This window comes from Myotis brandtii, unplaced genomic scaffold, assembly GCF_000412655.1.
Source record: "Myotis brandtii unplaced genomic scaffold, ASM41265v1 scaffold125, whole genome shotgun sequence".
Classification (NCBI taxonomy): Eukaryota; Metazoa; Chordata; class Mammalia; order Chiroptera; family Vespertilionidae; genus Myotis; species Myotis brandtii.
Window position 1 is genome coordinate 11,731,917 of NW_005354385.1, and position 15,333 is coordinate 11,747,249.

The 15,333-nt window shown below is 42.1% G+C and overlaps 1 protein-coding gene across 1 annotated transcript in view; it reads left to right on the forward strand.

Annotated features, from left to right (window-relative positions):
• TANC1 (tetratricopeptide repeat, ankyrin repeat and coiled-coil containing 1) overlaps positions 1-15,333 on the forward strand; it is a 178,715-nt gene that overhangs the window by 90,680 nt on the left and 72,702 nt on the right. The window contains exons 5-6 of the mRNA XM_005859402.2: positions 11,264-11,394; positions 12,434-12,620. Coding sequence (XP_005859464.1) covers positions 11,264-11,394; positions 12,434-12,620 — 318 coding nt within the window. The remainder of the gene's footprint in view (positions 1-11,263; positions 11,395-12,433; positions 12,621-15,333) is intronic.

Consider the following 15,333-nt stretch of genomic DNA (forward strand, 5'->3'; position numbering starts at 1 on the left):
GAGTAGTGTTGACTGATTCCAGCTGTGTGATGAATCGGATGCACATGAAGGCACCAGGAAACACTTAATTGGTTGGACCTATGCCTTAAGATTTACCTGGCATAGGATGGAATGAGGCAGGAAGGAGACTAGGATCAGACAAAGGCTGTAAAGTGAGAAAATAAGATCTCAAATTAGAACAGGATCAGGGAAGAAGAGGTGATGAATAGGAAGATTCATGAAAAATTGCAAGGGCCAGGAACTGTTAGAGGCAAAGATGATGACTTCCAGGCTTTTTATTTACTTATTTTAAATCTTTATTGTTGAAAGTATTACATATGTCCCCCTTGTCCTCCCATTGACCTCTTCTAGCTCACCCCTGCCCACTTCCAGGCTTTGAGAGTACATTTAGAGCAGTGGAGGAGAGGAAACGATCCATTTCAGTTTGAGTTCAGTTCCAGGCATGTTCAGTTGGAGGTGCTGTGGAGCATTTAGGTAAAAGTGTCCAATGAACAGTTGGAAAACCAAACTGGTGCTCAAGAAAGAGCTCAGGATGTCAACTGGGCAGCCATTGTTTAGAGGAGATCAGATATGTTAGACTAAGGACAAGGTCATTGAGAGAAGAGGACTGAGGAGCACCAGCGAAGGGGCAGGAGGAGAACCCGTGAAACCACACATATCCTGGAACCATGGATTTTCCCTCCGTGTGTCTTTCATGGTGGCCGCCGCTTGCCCCTTGCAGAACAGTATTTTTAAGGTCAAAATATGCAGGAATAACAAAAGAGGAGGTAGACTGTTCTGAAAACCCATTACTGTGCTTAACAGGGATGTTTGAGGAGAGTTGTGAAGGCGAATGAGTTTGAGTTGTAGGTAGGTGATAAGGAAGAGGAATTGGTGGGGCACAACCCCTGTTTTTATCCCAAGGAATTGAGAAGGTAAGGGAAGATGAGAGTTTAGTTATTAGGGTGAGGAGTATGTGAGACTATGGCTTATTCATTTTTTAAATATATTTTTATTGATTTCAGAGTGGAAAGGGGAGGGAGAGGGAGAGAGAAACATCAATGATGAGAGAGAATCATTGACTGGCAGCCTCCCGTATGCCCCCCACACTGGGGATGGAGCCCGAAACCCGGGTGTATGCCCCGAGTGGGAATAGAACTGTGACCTCCTGATTCATAAGTTGACCCACATCGGCCGGGACAGCTTATTCATTTATTTTTATGAAAAGGGAGAATTTAATACAATTGGACACTTAAGGCAGAGGTTCTCAAAGTGTGTGTAGGCTGCGGACTTCTAGGTGTTACTTGTAGGGATCCATAAGGTCAAAACTCTTTTCATAATAACACTAAGAAGGCATTCCCATTTCTCTTGTGAGGAGATTTGCACTGCTGGTGTAAAGAATCATTGATAAAACTTCTGATGCCTTAGTTCATGCCAAGATAGGGACACCTGCTATTTTAGGGCCACACAGGATATTTTCCACCACCACTCACTTGCATCAAAAATAATTCACTGAAGAATGTCTTGATGAAAGACTAAAAATAACAAATGTTACTAAATTTTGACCCTTGAGTACTCATCTTTTTAATATTCTGTGCGGATGAAATGAGGTTTGCCTGCTAGAAGAGGCTGGTTGTCCCCAGGAAAAGCACTGGTGTGACTGTTTGCATTGCAAGCTGAACAGTCTTTTTTTTTTCTTTCTTTCTTTCTTTCTTTCTTTTAAATGGAAAATCAGTTTTACTTGAAAGGATGACCAACAAACCATGCTTATTCGGAATTTGGTATTTGACACACATTTTCTCTAAAAGGCACAAAATGAATATATTGCTTCAATTTAAAAAAAAAAACAAACATGACAGGATTAGTTGCCAATGGTAAAATTTGACCTTTCAAGTGAAAATTATATTTTGGGGAGTTTGCATCTGTCACATTGAGATTGACAGCTTCCTAAGACTTTTTTTAAAGTTTATTTTTAATAAAAATCGTATGTATTTAAGGTCTACAGCATGGTTATTGTACATACATATACATAGTGAAATGATTGCTATAGTCAAATTATCATATATTCTGACACAGTTACCATTTTTATTGTGTGGAGATCAGCTGAAATCTACTCCATTAACAAATTTTCATGATTCAATACATTATTATTAACTATAGTCACCATGCCAAACATTAGATCTCTAGACTTACTCATCCTGCATAACTTTTTACACTTTAACCAACATCTCTCACCTGATTCCTCTTTCCTGCCCCTAGTAACCACTGCTCTGCTTCTATGTGTTTGACATTTTTCAGATTCCACATAAGAGATCATGCAGTGTTATCTTTATGTATCTGACTTATTTCACTTAGCAGAATCTCCTCTAGTTCCATTCATGTTGTCACAGGTGGCAGGCCTTCCTTCTTTTTGATGGCCATATACTATTACATTATATACAGGGGTGGGCAAAATTAGGTTAAATTACCACCCATCATTACCTAAAAGATAAATCATAAGAGTATGCGATAATGAAAATAATAATAATAAGACAAAAGTACAAATAAACAATACAAAAGTTAAATAATACAAAAATAAACTGTTTTGCATACTCACAATTGTAAACCTACTTTTGCCTACCCTGTATATGTGCCACAATTTATTTAGTCATCCATCCTTAGACAGCTAGTTACATTGTTGTCTTCCTTTTCTTTATTGTTTAAAGTATTACATCTGTCTCCCTCCCCCCCCCCCCCTGACCACCAACCACTTCCACCCCAAAGGGCAAGCCCCCACTGCCCCAGTGTCTGTGTCCATTGGTTATGCTTGTATGCATGCATACAAGTCCTTTGGTTGATCTCTGACCCCCACCCCCTTCCCTGCCCCTTGTCTCTGGATCTATTTTTGTTCATCAGTTTATGTTGACCATTATATCCAACATATGAGTAAGATCATGTGATATTTATCTTTCTCTGACTGGCTTATTTCGCTTAGCATAATGCTCTCCTGCTCCATCCATGCTTTTGCAAATGGTAAAAGTTTATTCTTTTTTTACCGCAGCATAGTATTCCATTGTGTAGATGTACCACAGTTTTTTAATCCACTCATCTGCTGATGGCACTTAGGCTGTTTCCAAATCTTAGCTAAGGTGGATTGTGCTGCTATGAACATAGGGGTGCATATATCCTTTCTGATTGGTGTTTCTGATTTCTTGGGATATATTCCTAGAAGTGGGATCACTGGGTCAAATAGGAATTCCATTTTAAATTTTTTAAGGAAACTCCATGCTGTTCTCCACAATGGCTGCACCAGTCTGCATTTCCATCAGCAGTGCAGAAGGGTTCCTTTTTCTCTGCATCCTCACCAGCACTTGTCGTTTATTGATTTGTTGATGATAGCCATTCTGACAGGTGTGAGGTGTGGTACCTCATTGTTGTTTTGATTTGCATCTCTTGGATGATTAGTGACTTTGAGCATGTTTTCATATGTCTCTCGGCCTTCTGTATGTCCTCTTTCAACAAGTGTCTATTTAGGTCCTTTGCCCATTTTTTGATTGGATTGTTTACCTTCCTTTTGTTAAGTTGTATGAGTTCTCTGTAAATTTTGGAGATTAAACCCTTATCTGAAATAGCATTGGCAAATATGTTCTCCCATGCAGTGGGCTTTCTTGTTGTTTTGTTGATGGTTTCTCTTGCTGTGCAGAAGCTTTTTATTTTGATGTAGTCCCATTTGTTTATTTTCTCCTTAGTTTCCATTGCCCTGGGAGCTGTGTTGGTGAAGATATTGCTACAACATGTCTGATATTTTGCTGCCTATGGAGTCTTCTAAGATTTTTATGGTTTCCGGTCTCACATTTAAGTCCTTTAACCATTTTAAGTTTATTTTTGTGTATGGTGTAAGCTGGTGATCTAGCTTCATTTTTTTGCATGTATCTGACCAATTTTCCCAGCACCATTTATTGAAGAGATTGTCTTGACTCTATTTATGCTCTTGACTCCTTTGTCAAATATTTATTGAGAATAATGGCTTGGGTCAATTTCTGGGTTCTCTGTTCAGTTCCATTGGTCTATATATCTGTTCTTGTGCCAGTACCAGGCAGTTTTGAGAACCATGGCTTTGTAATATAGCTTGATATCTGGTATTGTGATCCCTCCAACTTTGGTCTTCTTTCTCAGATTGCTGTGGCTATTTGGGGTCTTTTTTTATTCCAGATGAATTTTTGGAGAGTTTGTTCTAGGTCTGTGAAATATGCCATTGGTATTTTAATGGGAATTGCAATGAATCTATAAATTGCTTTGGGTAGTATGGACATTTTAATGATGTTGATTCTACCAATCCATGAACACGGTATGTTCTTCCATTTGTTTATGTCTTCCTCTATCTCTTTTTTCAATGTCCTGTAGTTTTCAGAGTACTGGTCTTTTACCTCCTTAGTTAAGTTTATTCCTAGGTATCTTATTTTTTTTGGTGCAATGGTAAACAGGATTGTTTTTTTGTTGTTTTTTTTGTTTTTTTTGTTTCTCTTTCTGTTAGTTCATTATTGGTATATTAAAAAAGCCATAGATTTCTGGGTGTTAATTTTTGTATCCTGCTACATTGCCAAATTCATTTATTAAGTGTAGCAGTTTTTTTGATGGAGTCTGTGGGGTTTTCTATGTACAGTATCATGTCATCTGCAAATAATGACAGTTTTACTTCTTTTCCAATTTGGATGTCTTTTATTTCTTCTTCTTGTCTGATTGCTATGGCTAGCACTTCCAGTATTATATAGAATAGGAGTGGTGAAAGTGGGCATCCCTGTCTTGTTCCTGTCCTTAGAGGAAATGAATTTATTTTTTGCCCATTGAGTATGATGTTGGCTGTAGGTTTGTCATATAAGGCTTTTATTATGTTGAGGTATGATCCCTCTATGCTCACTTTGCTGAGAGTTTTTATCAAGAAAGTGTGTTGGATTTTGTCAAATGCTTTTCTGCATTGATTGATATGATTATGTGATTTTTGTCTCTCACAATGAATCTATAAATTGCTTTGGGTAGTATGGACATTTTAATGATGTTGATTCTACCAATCCATGAACACGGTATGTTCTTCCATTTGTTTATGTCTTCCTCTATCTCTTTTTTCAATGTCCTGTAGTTTTCAGAGTACTGGTCTTTTACCTCCTTAGTTAAGTTTATTCCTAGGTATCTTATTTTTTTTGGTGCAATGGTAAACAGGATTGTTTTTTTGTTGTTTTTTTTGTTTTTTTGTTTCTCTTTCTGTTAGTTCATTATTGGTATATTAAAAAAGCCATAGATTTCTGGGTGTTAATTTTTGTATCCTGCTACATTGCCAAATTCATTTATTAAGTGTAGCAGTTTTTTTGATGGAGTCTGTGGGGTTTTCTATGTACAGTATCATGTCATCTGCAAATAATGACAGTTTTACTTCTTTTCCAATTTGGATGTCTTTTATTTCTTCTTCTTGTCTGATTGCTATGGCTAGCACTTCCAGTATTATATAGAATAGGAGTGGTGAAAGTGGGCATCCCTGTCTTGTTCCTGTCCTTAGAGGAAATGAATTTATTTTTTGCCCATTGAGTATGATGTTGGCTGTAGGTTTGTCATATAAGGCTTTTATTATGTTGAGGTATGATCCCTCTATGCTCACTTTGCTGAGAGTTTTTATCAAGAAAGTGTGTTGGATTTTGTCAAATGCTTTTCTGCATTGATTGATATGATTATGTGATTTTTGTCTCTCAGTTTGTTTACTATGACTTTTTAATTGAGGTCTGTGATGATATTAATGAATGTAATATTTTTGGTATTGTGTAATAAAATGCATCAACATTTGTAAAACCAGATATACAAAACCAGTATTTTTGAAATGACCCAAAGCATGATGTTACTAAATTTTGCATGGGTAAAAATTCATTTGAAGCATAAAATAGACTGTTGGATTTTACTGTAACAGAGTACAAAGAAGTTCATTGATATGGATTCCGAATCAACATTGGAACTAACCTTTAAGAAATAGCTACTTGTTGTTATGCCCAGATTTCAAGATCCCCAAAGACCACACCAGGAGCCAGCCAGTCCGATGCAAAAGCAGATGGTCCTTTATTGAGCTAGCTAGCTCGACTCCCCCTCCTGGCCGACGCAGCGGCAGGAAGCAGAGTGAAACCCCCTGGGAAAAACAGGGTTTTAATAGGGGGGTGGAGTGAGGGGAGTGGAGCTGACTGTGGGCCCTGCCGATTGGCCAGGCGCAAGTCGGGTCTTGTTACACAGGATGTGGTCATCTCTATGGCACGCACGTCCCTTGATTGTCATTGGTTAGTTTAAATCCGGGCGTGGCCAGCATAGGCCTGGGCTTCCGGGAAGAAGGAGGTCTGAGCATGTGGCTACTACCCCAACATGGAGGGCGCAGCCCTCGCCCCTTCACTTGTCAAGTTTTGATGAGATATCAAAGAATATGTATAATTAACTAAAAAGCTTTCTCCCTTTCCCAACTACAATATCTGTCTGAGGCCACAATTATTCACATATTTCAACTAAAAGAATATATCATAGTAGATTGAATGTAGAAGCAGACATTAAAATCCAGCTGTCCTCTATTAAATGAGACATTAAAAAGATTTGTACAAATGTAAAATAATACCCTTATTAATTAACTTTTAAAATGGAAAATAGAGTTATTTTTTTAAGTTGTGGCAATGTTTATTAACTTAAAATGCATTAGCATGCATTTTAAATTATTATTATCATTCTTTAAATATATTTTTATTGATTTCAGAGAGGCAGAGAGATAGAAACATCAGTGATGAGAGGGAATCATTGATAGGCTGTTTCCTGCATGCCCCCCACTGTGGATCAAGCCCAAAACCCAGGCATGTGCCCTGACCGGGAATAGAACCTTGACCTCCTGGTTCACAGGTTGACACTCAACCACTGAGCCATGCCGGCCGGGCTTAAATTATTATTATTATTTTTATTTTTAATGTGTGAAACGTCAATATATATAATCCACATAAGCCAAAACTCTTTGGAGTCCTCAATTTTTAAGAATGAGCACTGACACCAAAATGTTTGGTTATCTAGACTTGAGGAGTTGAGTTGAGGACTTTAGAAATAAGAGGCAGGGTGAATGAAGAGAAAAAGTCTAATTCAGGACACATTTTGAAAGAAGAATGTTAAGATTTGGTGATAATTCAATAGGGGGTGGATGAGATAAAAAGCTTAATAGTAACTTGTATGTTAACTATGTTTTTTAAATTACAGTCTAGAAACCAACAGAACCAGTGCAGGTTCATGGGTGGATACTCCTCTATAAAATACTGTTTTGGGAGACCCAAGGAGGGCGGGGGGGTGCGGGGGATGGTTGATGGCTTAGGAGAAGGAACAGCTAGAAAGAACAGGCAAATGCTGGTAAGTAAAGGGCAAGGAAGACCAGATGGGCAAGGAGCAGGTCATGGATAGGTAGAAGCAGAGGAAGGGATTTAACATCAATCAAGACCATATTTCCATTTATCAGACTTGATTCAGAAATACTGTCTTGGAAGCTGATATTAAAGGTCCTGCAGCTAGTGAGTGGCTGGACATTGTCTGTAATGCCCAGAGTTCGGTAGAATTTGAGGAGGGTGGGAGTGGAGAGGGGGCTTCTCTTGATGGGATGATCTTTGGTAATCTCCAGGGATCTTCACGGTTCTAACAGTCTGGCTTTAAGAAGACGGGAAATGAATGCAGTAAGTGTGGGCCAAGTTGGAACAGTTTGATAATCAGACAAAAGGAGGGAATTTATTCTTCTGAGGGAATAGTGAGTTCAGAAATAGTTAAGACAGAAAAAAATATAAACAGAACTGTTTTTTAGGTAAGAGAAATGTAGGCACATTAAATATAGATATGAATCCATGGAACCTGAAAATTATATGTTAGTAAAAAAAGGGGGCTCTTGGTGTTAAAATTGGTAAGACAAATGACCAACTTTGATATATTAGCTTATCTCAAAGATGTTTGGTTTATAAGGTGTTCCTCACATTTTTTTTGAGCCTTACCAACATATAAGAAGTAGGTTTTGGCTACTTCCCTGGTGAGGAAATTAGAGAGGTTAACACTGTAAAGGGTCCAGAATAGCTTTAGCGTGGAAGAGACCTTTTCTCTGAGACTGTGGGGGAGGGCGAGGGAATGGCTAATAGGTTTGGAGTTATAGTGGCGGTAACTGGGGAGCCAGTCAGTTCATGGACTACACACCTGAATGTCCCTGCCCCCGACACGGTCTGACAGGTGTGACTAGCTAAAAACAGGCAGACAGGAAGTGATCCAGGAAATTCCCTTTGTCCTTCTCCATATGATATTCCACAATGGTATGATATTTGAGGATTCTTTGAAAGCATTGGGAGTAATATCACTCTCCACTTGCCTAATGGATTCCTAAGGAGTAAAGCAAATTATTCTCTCAACTCCAAATACAGCCATTGTAAATTCTTTGGATATTTAAATCTGTGAGATGTAAAGCATTGCTAAGAGATGAGGTCTTCCTCTCAACCCTTAATCCCACTGGTATTGGGTACATTATAGCCATTATTGATCAGTGATTAAATATTAACTGCACAGATGAAAAGAAACTTTAGAGCATCCCAGTGGATTTTGGTTTGGAGGGTCATTTTGAAGAAAGAATTCGCTTAAAGAAAATCCTCTCTGGCTGTTCAGATCTCAGGATTTGGTGATGAACTATGGAGGTAGAAATGCTTTTCCATTTCATAGTCAGGTGCCTCAGAGTGAGTTCCCAAGCAACTCATCTCTTCCAAAATGTCATTGTCACACTTTACCCGGGTGTCCTTTCAGAACTAAAAGTTCAGTGAGAGAAGGCTTTGTGCGTGAGGGAAGGAAAGATGCAGACGGCTTGATGTGGATTAAGGAATTCAGACTGAAGGGGACTTCTGAGGTGGGGGGAGGTCACTGGGATGACATTGTAGAAGAGAGAGTAATATGAAGGGATAGTTGGGAAGCTTTCAGAAGAAAAATAATCACAGTTTCCTAATGAATGCAAAAACTGAGATAATCCTCCGTAGGTTTTGGAACTTAGAAGCAAAGTCCAGGTTGAACAGTTTTGAGAACAAGTTAATCATGCATTTGAGTGTCTTGTCAATTCAGACAGTAAACCTGGAGTTGCCACTGCTCCCCAGCTTGTAAGGGGGAGGTTTGGATGACTACTTGTCTTTGATAGTCTGGGCTGTGTGTCTGCACATGCAGTGTGGAGGCAGCAGTGACTGGGCCAGGGGCACCCCTGCTCCCTGCAGGACCGACACAGGGTGCAGGGTCTTGGAGCGAGCCCCACGTGAGCCGTAGGCTCTTTGTCTTCAGGGTGAATTTTGTGGCGGCCAAGCCTGTGCAGCTGCTCTCCCTGCCTCCACAGCAGCTGCCAACTGGGAGTAGTTTCTGGCTCCTTCCCCAGAGTGTTCCAGGTTGAACTGGAAGCTAGACCGTTCTGGGGCACAGTCACAACTGGGTAGCAATATAGAGATTGTTTCGAAAGGAAAGGGGGGGCGTGGAGCAGAGAAACTGCCGAGTTCTGCCCCTTGACCCACTTCTTCTTCTTTTCATAGGCATCCTGTTTTTTTCCTCTGGTCCAGCTGCCACCTAAGATAAAGCAGCCGCCCTGCCTGAGCCTTGGGCAACGAGGGTGGGACTGATCTGTTCTGAAGTGGTTCAGCCCTTGGGTGTGCCTGGGTTGTGCCAATTTGGTTTGGTTCCTGCCTTCCTCACCCAGATGCCTGTGTACCTTGAGAATCAAAATGTGGTTGAGATGTCTGGTGGGAAGGGGCCTCTCTAGAGTGGCTGAGGGTGTGGCTGCCTGCCCCTGGGGTGGCTCCCTTAACCCTGTTGGCTTGGGCCCACTGCCCCTTCATGTTATGAGTTTGACTCAAATGATCCGGGGCTCTCTTAGCCCAGGCAATGAAGCCTGGGTTATTTTACCCCTAGTTTTTAGCGCAACTGCTAGTAAAAACCATCCACGTTGGTGAAGGGCTCTTCTTCCCACCCCGAGCATTGGAAGCCTTTGAGAGTAAGCAGGGGGTGGGGTGCGTGTCCTTCATGCGAGTGAGGATAATACAGGTGGTCCTCTCAGCTTTGCTTATTATGATTTTCAAGATTCCTAAAAAGGCACTGAACTTTGGTGCCGATATTACAACTCAAAGGTAGTGTTGCTATTTTGTTCTTCTTCCTTTATTGTATTTTTCTAAGACCTATTATCTCTTATCTGGAGATTTCCACATCTAGGGAAAATTGGTTCATGAATGTACAGCTTCAGACAATTTAACAGAATGAACAAAACATGAAGATGAGAGACTGTCACAAGTTGCATATTGTTCTTAAGTTCTAACTTCAGTAAGCAGTTTGCTTTCTACATTATTTCATTCCCTGATGGATGCTGATTTTAAAACGTAAGAGAGGTGTGAGAATAATGTGACCATCATGTTGTCAACCATAATTAAGTACGTACCCTTAGGCTTCTGCACACAATCTTAACCTACAGCTCAGCATTTACATCAAATCCAACGATAAAAATTTCTTAAGTGCAAAAAACAAGACGACCAGCCTTAGAGAGGTCAGATAAGAAAGGAAAGTTTTCCGAGCATACCCTCGACGTTCCGGTAAAAGGTGCTTCTAACTTTACTATGGAGTATGTTGGGAACACAGCCCGATTTTTCTACATTTGGATGGACAGTAAGGTGTGTTATTGGATCCTGTCTCTTGGGACACATTTCACTGGGATTTAAAAATCTTTGTTTCAACTTGGACTTTTGGTGATTAGCCCTTGAGTTGGAATCCTGGATGTCTGTCACTGCTGCAGGATTAGGGTTACAGTTAAGGTTAGGGTTCTGCAGAGCAAGTTTACACCAAAGTGGTCCTGCCCCCACCTTGCCAGCATGCCTCTCTTGCTTGTTGCTTTATTTCAGTCTTCTGTGGGCATTGGCCACACTGCTTTTAAAGAGGAAGATGAAGGCCTTTTTCTGCTTTTGGTGTCTGACATACCCGTTTTTCACATGACATGGAACTAAGAATAGCGTTCAGATAATAACACTGGGTTCTTCTGATTCAGGTCAAGTATTTCACCCTTTGCCCTTGGAGTTTCTCTTTTCCTCTTTTCCTAACGTGTCACAGCCTCTTAATGAGCATGTATTGCCAGAGGACAGGCAACAGTGTCAAACTTAGTGCATTTTATAAAAATACACAAGAGCACCAGACAGGCAGCTGTGGTGCCAACTCCCCAGATGTGATACTGAAACTCCCCAGAGGGCATCTTCATTGTTTTCTTTCTTTGTTCCAGAAGCAAAGGCCGATAATGAACCGAGCTGTTCGCCGGCAGCTCAAGAACTGTTGACAAGGCTGGGATTTTTACTGGGAGAAGGGATCCCAAGTGCCACACACATAACCATTGAAGAAAAAAATGAAACCATGGTAATGCCCGAGACGGCCACTGCACCCCATACCTGCCCAGAAGATGAATGAAGGGACAGCCATCTTCTCCCACCTGGAGTGGGGAAGTCATTGTTTAGTCAAATGAGTTTGGGCTGTTGTGTATTGAAATGTATTGCAACTCCTTGTGGATTTTTGCAGGGGGCGGGCGGGAGAGGGGGGGAGTGGGGAGATGCAGGAGGGTGCAGAACTTAAGAAAATGTCCACATTAACCTTCCACAGTCACCACCTGGAGAAGAGTGGCTAAATGAATTGAAGTGGCTGAGAGAATTCCTCAGTAATGATGCTCCTTTTATCTTTATAGCCCCATTTTTCTCATGTGGCTGCTTTGGTATATGCTTTCCTGTGCTTTTTTTTTTTTTTTAAGCACTTGAGATTTTGGAGGGTCAGCGGGGTGAGGAAAAGATTTATAGGAGATGAGGCAGAGACAAAATGAGATGAAACCAAATGGTTCATCTACCAGAGAGCACTCCCTATCCCGGGGCATGGCAGCCTGCCACTTCTGAGAGGAGATATGTCCGCTGAATAGCAATGAGGGGCCGGAGCTGCTGCCCCCTGCCAGGGGCTCTGCATGGGCGTCATGCCTCGAATGCGATTGCACTGACCACCAGTCTCCCTTCCCCTGCCCCCGGAGCCCGTAAATCTCCAGGAATTGAATCAGGTTGCAGCGCCCGTGAAACATTACAAAAACAGAGTTCCCAGATTTTCCGTACAGAGGTCAGAGGACCCATTTGTCTTCTGCAGACTTGAAATGAGAGGAAGTCGGCCTGTTTGCTATTTCTGTTTTCCAAACGTGCGTTCCCACTCAATTATTTCTGAGAGTGCCCTTGCCATAAAAGAGAAAAATCAGCAGGGAGGGGAACAGAGCAAGGATGTTTTCCTTAAACTTTCGGAGACCGTATAGATAGTAAGCTCCCAAGATTTTAAAAACTGTTAATCGTTTTAGCATCAAAAGCAAAAGCATACGTAGAAGCGTCCTGTGTGAGCCCTGCTAACTTACCTCCTTCCGTTCGTCTTACAGTGCACAGCTCTGAGCCAAGGCATCAGTCCTTGCTCCACACTAACAAGCAGCACCGCATCTCCTAGCACCGATAGCCCCTGCTCAACCTTGAATAGCTGTGTCAGCAAGACGGCAGCCAACAAAAGTCCCTGTGAGACCATTAGCAGCCCTAGTTCCACCCTGGAGAGCAAGGACAGTGGAATTATAGGTAAGAAGCACACTGCTCGGTAATGTAATGGCTCAGTGCACGTCAGCCAGAGCATTCATACACCGGCTCTTTTTAAGAGGGTTTAGCATGCTCTGTGAAGGTCGGTCTGTCAGGGCCCGCCCTCTTCTTCGCAGACAGCACTGGCTCTGTGCACAGCCGACAGAATGAAGCATCGGCTTTTACATTCCTTGGCATTTCTTTTCTAACACTGGACTCATTTGGTAAAAAATTTTCCCGATCGGATCTCGCCTGTGGAGTTACAAGAATCTGCCGTCCTCACCAATGAGTTGCATTTGTTGGGGGTTGGGTTCCATCCGGACTCAGCAGGGCAGTGAAATCTAGGCATATCTTGAAGTCTCCCCAGTCCAATCTCAAGGTCACTCACATCCCTACGTATTTCCAGGCGTTTGTTCTTTAGTTTCTTATAATGGGATCGGACCAGTTTTGAGGCCAGGATTTTCAATTTTTTGAGCGTGGCCCCCCTACCTATTCCCCCCACACTTACACAGTAGGTGTGCTTGTCCTGACATGAGGGTCAGGAGACACGGATTGTAGTCCTGACTCGTGCTGCTCAGCTGCCTGACTTGAGCAACATTGAATTGAGCTCTTTGCACATCTCTTTCCTCTCTAAAATGAAGCATTCTGATTAGTTTAGTAGTGTCTGGTCCCAGGTGCGTAGTGGCATCATCCAGGGAATTTAAGAGCCCTTGTTTTCACATCTCATCCCGGACAGACTGCACTTAAGTTTCCGCAGGCGGGCCCGGGCATCTGTGTGTCTCAGGTCTCAGGCTTGGCGCCCTTCAGGTAACAAATGTGTGGGACCACTGGAGGGTTGTTCAGGTCCTCCTCTGCTCTAAGACCGAGCTGCTGTTTAACATCTGTGCTCTACCCAACAATTCAGCTCCTTCCCTTTGGCTCCCATATTAATATGTAATTAAATGGAATGGCATGTGAGTTCCTTGTCTTCTCCAGTGACCTGCCATCTCTTTTCCAGCGCAGTTTGAAAATCCAAGTTGCAGGTTCACCCAGTCTGTATTTTGGAGGTGGCCCCAGAGGGTCTGTGAGATTCCCGGGTCTGGTTTGTGGGCCGCCTGGTGTTGCCCTCACCGTGGCTTTGTGTGGGGCCCCTCAGCATGAGGAAGGCAGCGTCTTCCCTCAGTTTTCACGTGGATTAGGCTCTTTGCTGGGGTTTTGTTTCGTTAATTGCTTTATTGAGATATAATTCACGTACTATAGTATTCACCCATTTAAGCCATTGAATGGTTTTTGTTATATTCAAAGTTATACAACCGTTACCACAATCTGATTTCAGATCATTTTCATCACCCCAGGAAGAAAACCTATGCCCATTAGGAGTCACACCTCATTTCCCCTCTCACCTCCAGCCCTACTCAGGCTACTTTCTGTCTGTATAGGTTAGCTGATTCTGGACATTTCATATAAATGGTGGGTTGAGGTTTTTGTAGCAAATTTAAATTCTCACCTCACTCTGCTTCCCCACCTGCTGTGTAGTCTAGTTCAGCTAACTTTTCCCTGTTTTACTTCTGTTCTCATGTGCGCGCGCTTGCGGTCTCTCTCTCTCTCTCTCTCTCTCTCTCTCTCTCAGCTGCTCACCACTGCTAGATCTCTAGTATTAATCTGTGATAGGCAGGTAACTTCCTTTACACCATTCTTAGCTCTTCTGAAATTCCCTCTCCTCCCTCTCCTCCGTACAGTTGATTTTCGTGGCGGGAGTTAGCCAGTGCTACCATTTTGGGGGGGACAAAAAACTTTTCATTGTATGTTCTGGCATTGGCATTGTGTGCCTCTTACTATAACCAAGCCAGTTTCTTGTTTTGACTTTTCAAAACAAAAAGTTTCAAAAAGTTTAGAAACTTTTTCAGTCACAAAAATATGACATTCATTCATTCATTCTTCTCTCTCGCTGTCTCTTATTCTCCCTCTCATGGTGATACAGTGCTGCAATTTATAGAGCTCTAATGAGAGGAAAGAAAAGTTGCTGGTGGGTTTTCTGTATTATCCATTAAAGACCGAGCTGCTGGAATATTGAAGTCCTTAATGAGTGCTTGATTTAATACAGGTCCGCTCAGTCCCAGACTGCTCAATCCCCTTATTACATGCTCCCCACAGCACCTCAGTATTTCCTTCAGTTGACTTTTTCTTGTTTTATTATTTACTTCTGTCTCCACGTGGAAAGGGGCCTCAAGTATAGTATCCCAGCTCTCTCCTGAGCGCCTGGCTCAGTGTTGGGAATGAGAAATTAAAGAAGCAATGCAGGATTCCCATCCAAGTTGTCACTGTCGCATCTTTTAATGTCATCTGTATTTTAAGCTCTCTTGTCCTTATAGTTAAATGACACATTTTATGGCATTGAAGCTGTCCTTCACTTTTTGGCTCAAGTCAACGTGTTCCCTTAACTCAGCAGATGAGTGGGAGGCATTGAGAAGGGGTAGATCCCTCTTTTACGGAAAACTCCAGTTTGGAGACTGTGCGTCTTGTTGCTCTAGCTGGTCTGTAGGCAGCAAGGGCGTAGGTGGCCGGGATGGAAGCACTGAGCTGGTGGAAACGCTCCTCTGTGCTCTCTCCTTCCCTGGCCTGCAGAGTGACAGGCTGTTGCCAAGGGACACATGGAGGTGTGGTAGGGAGCAGGAAGAAAAGCAAGGGTTTCCTCTCCAGACGGACCGGACCGTAGCCACAACTCTTTGAAGGGGCA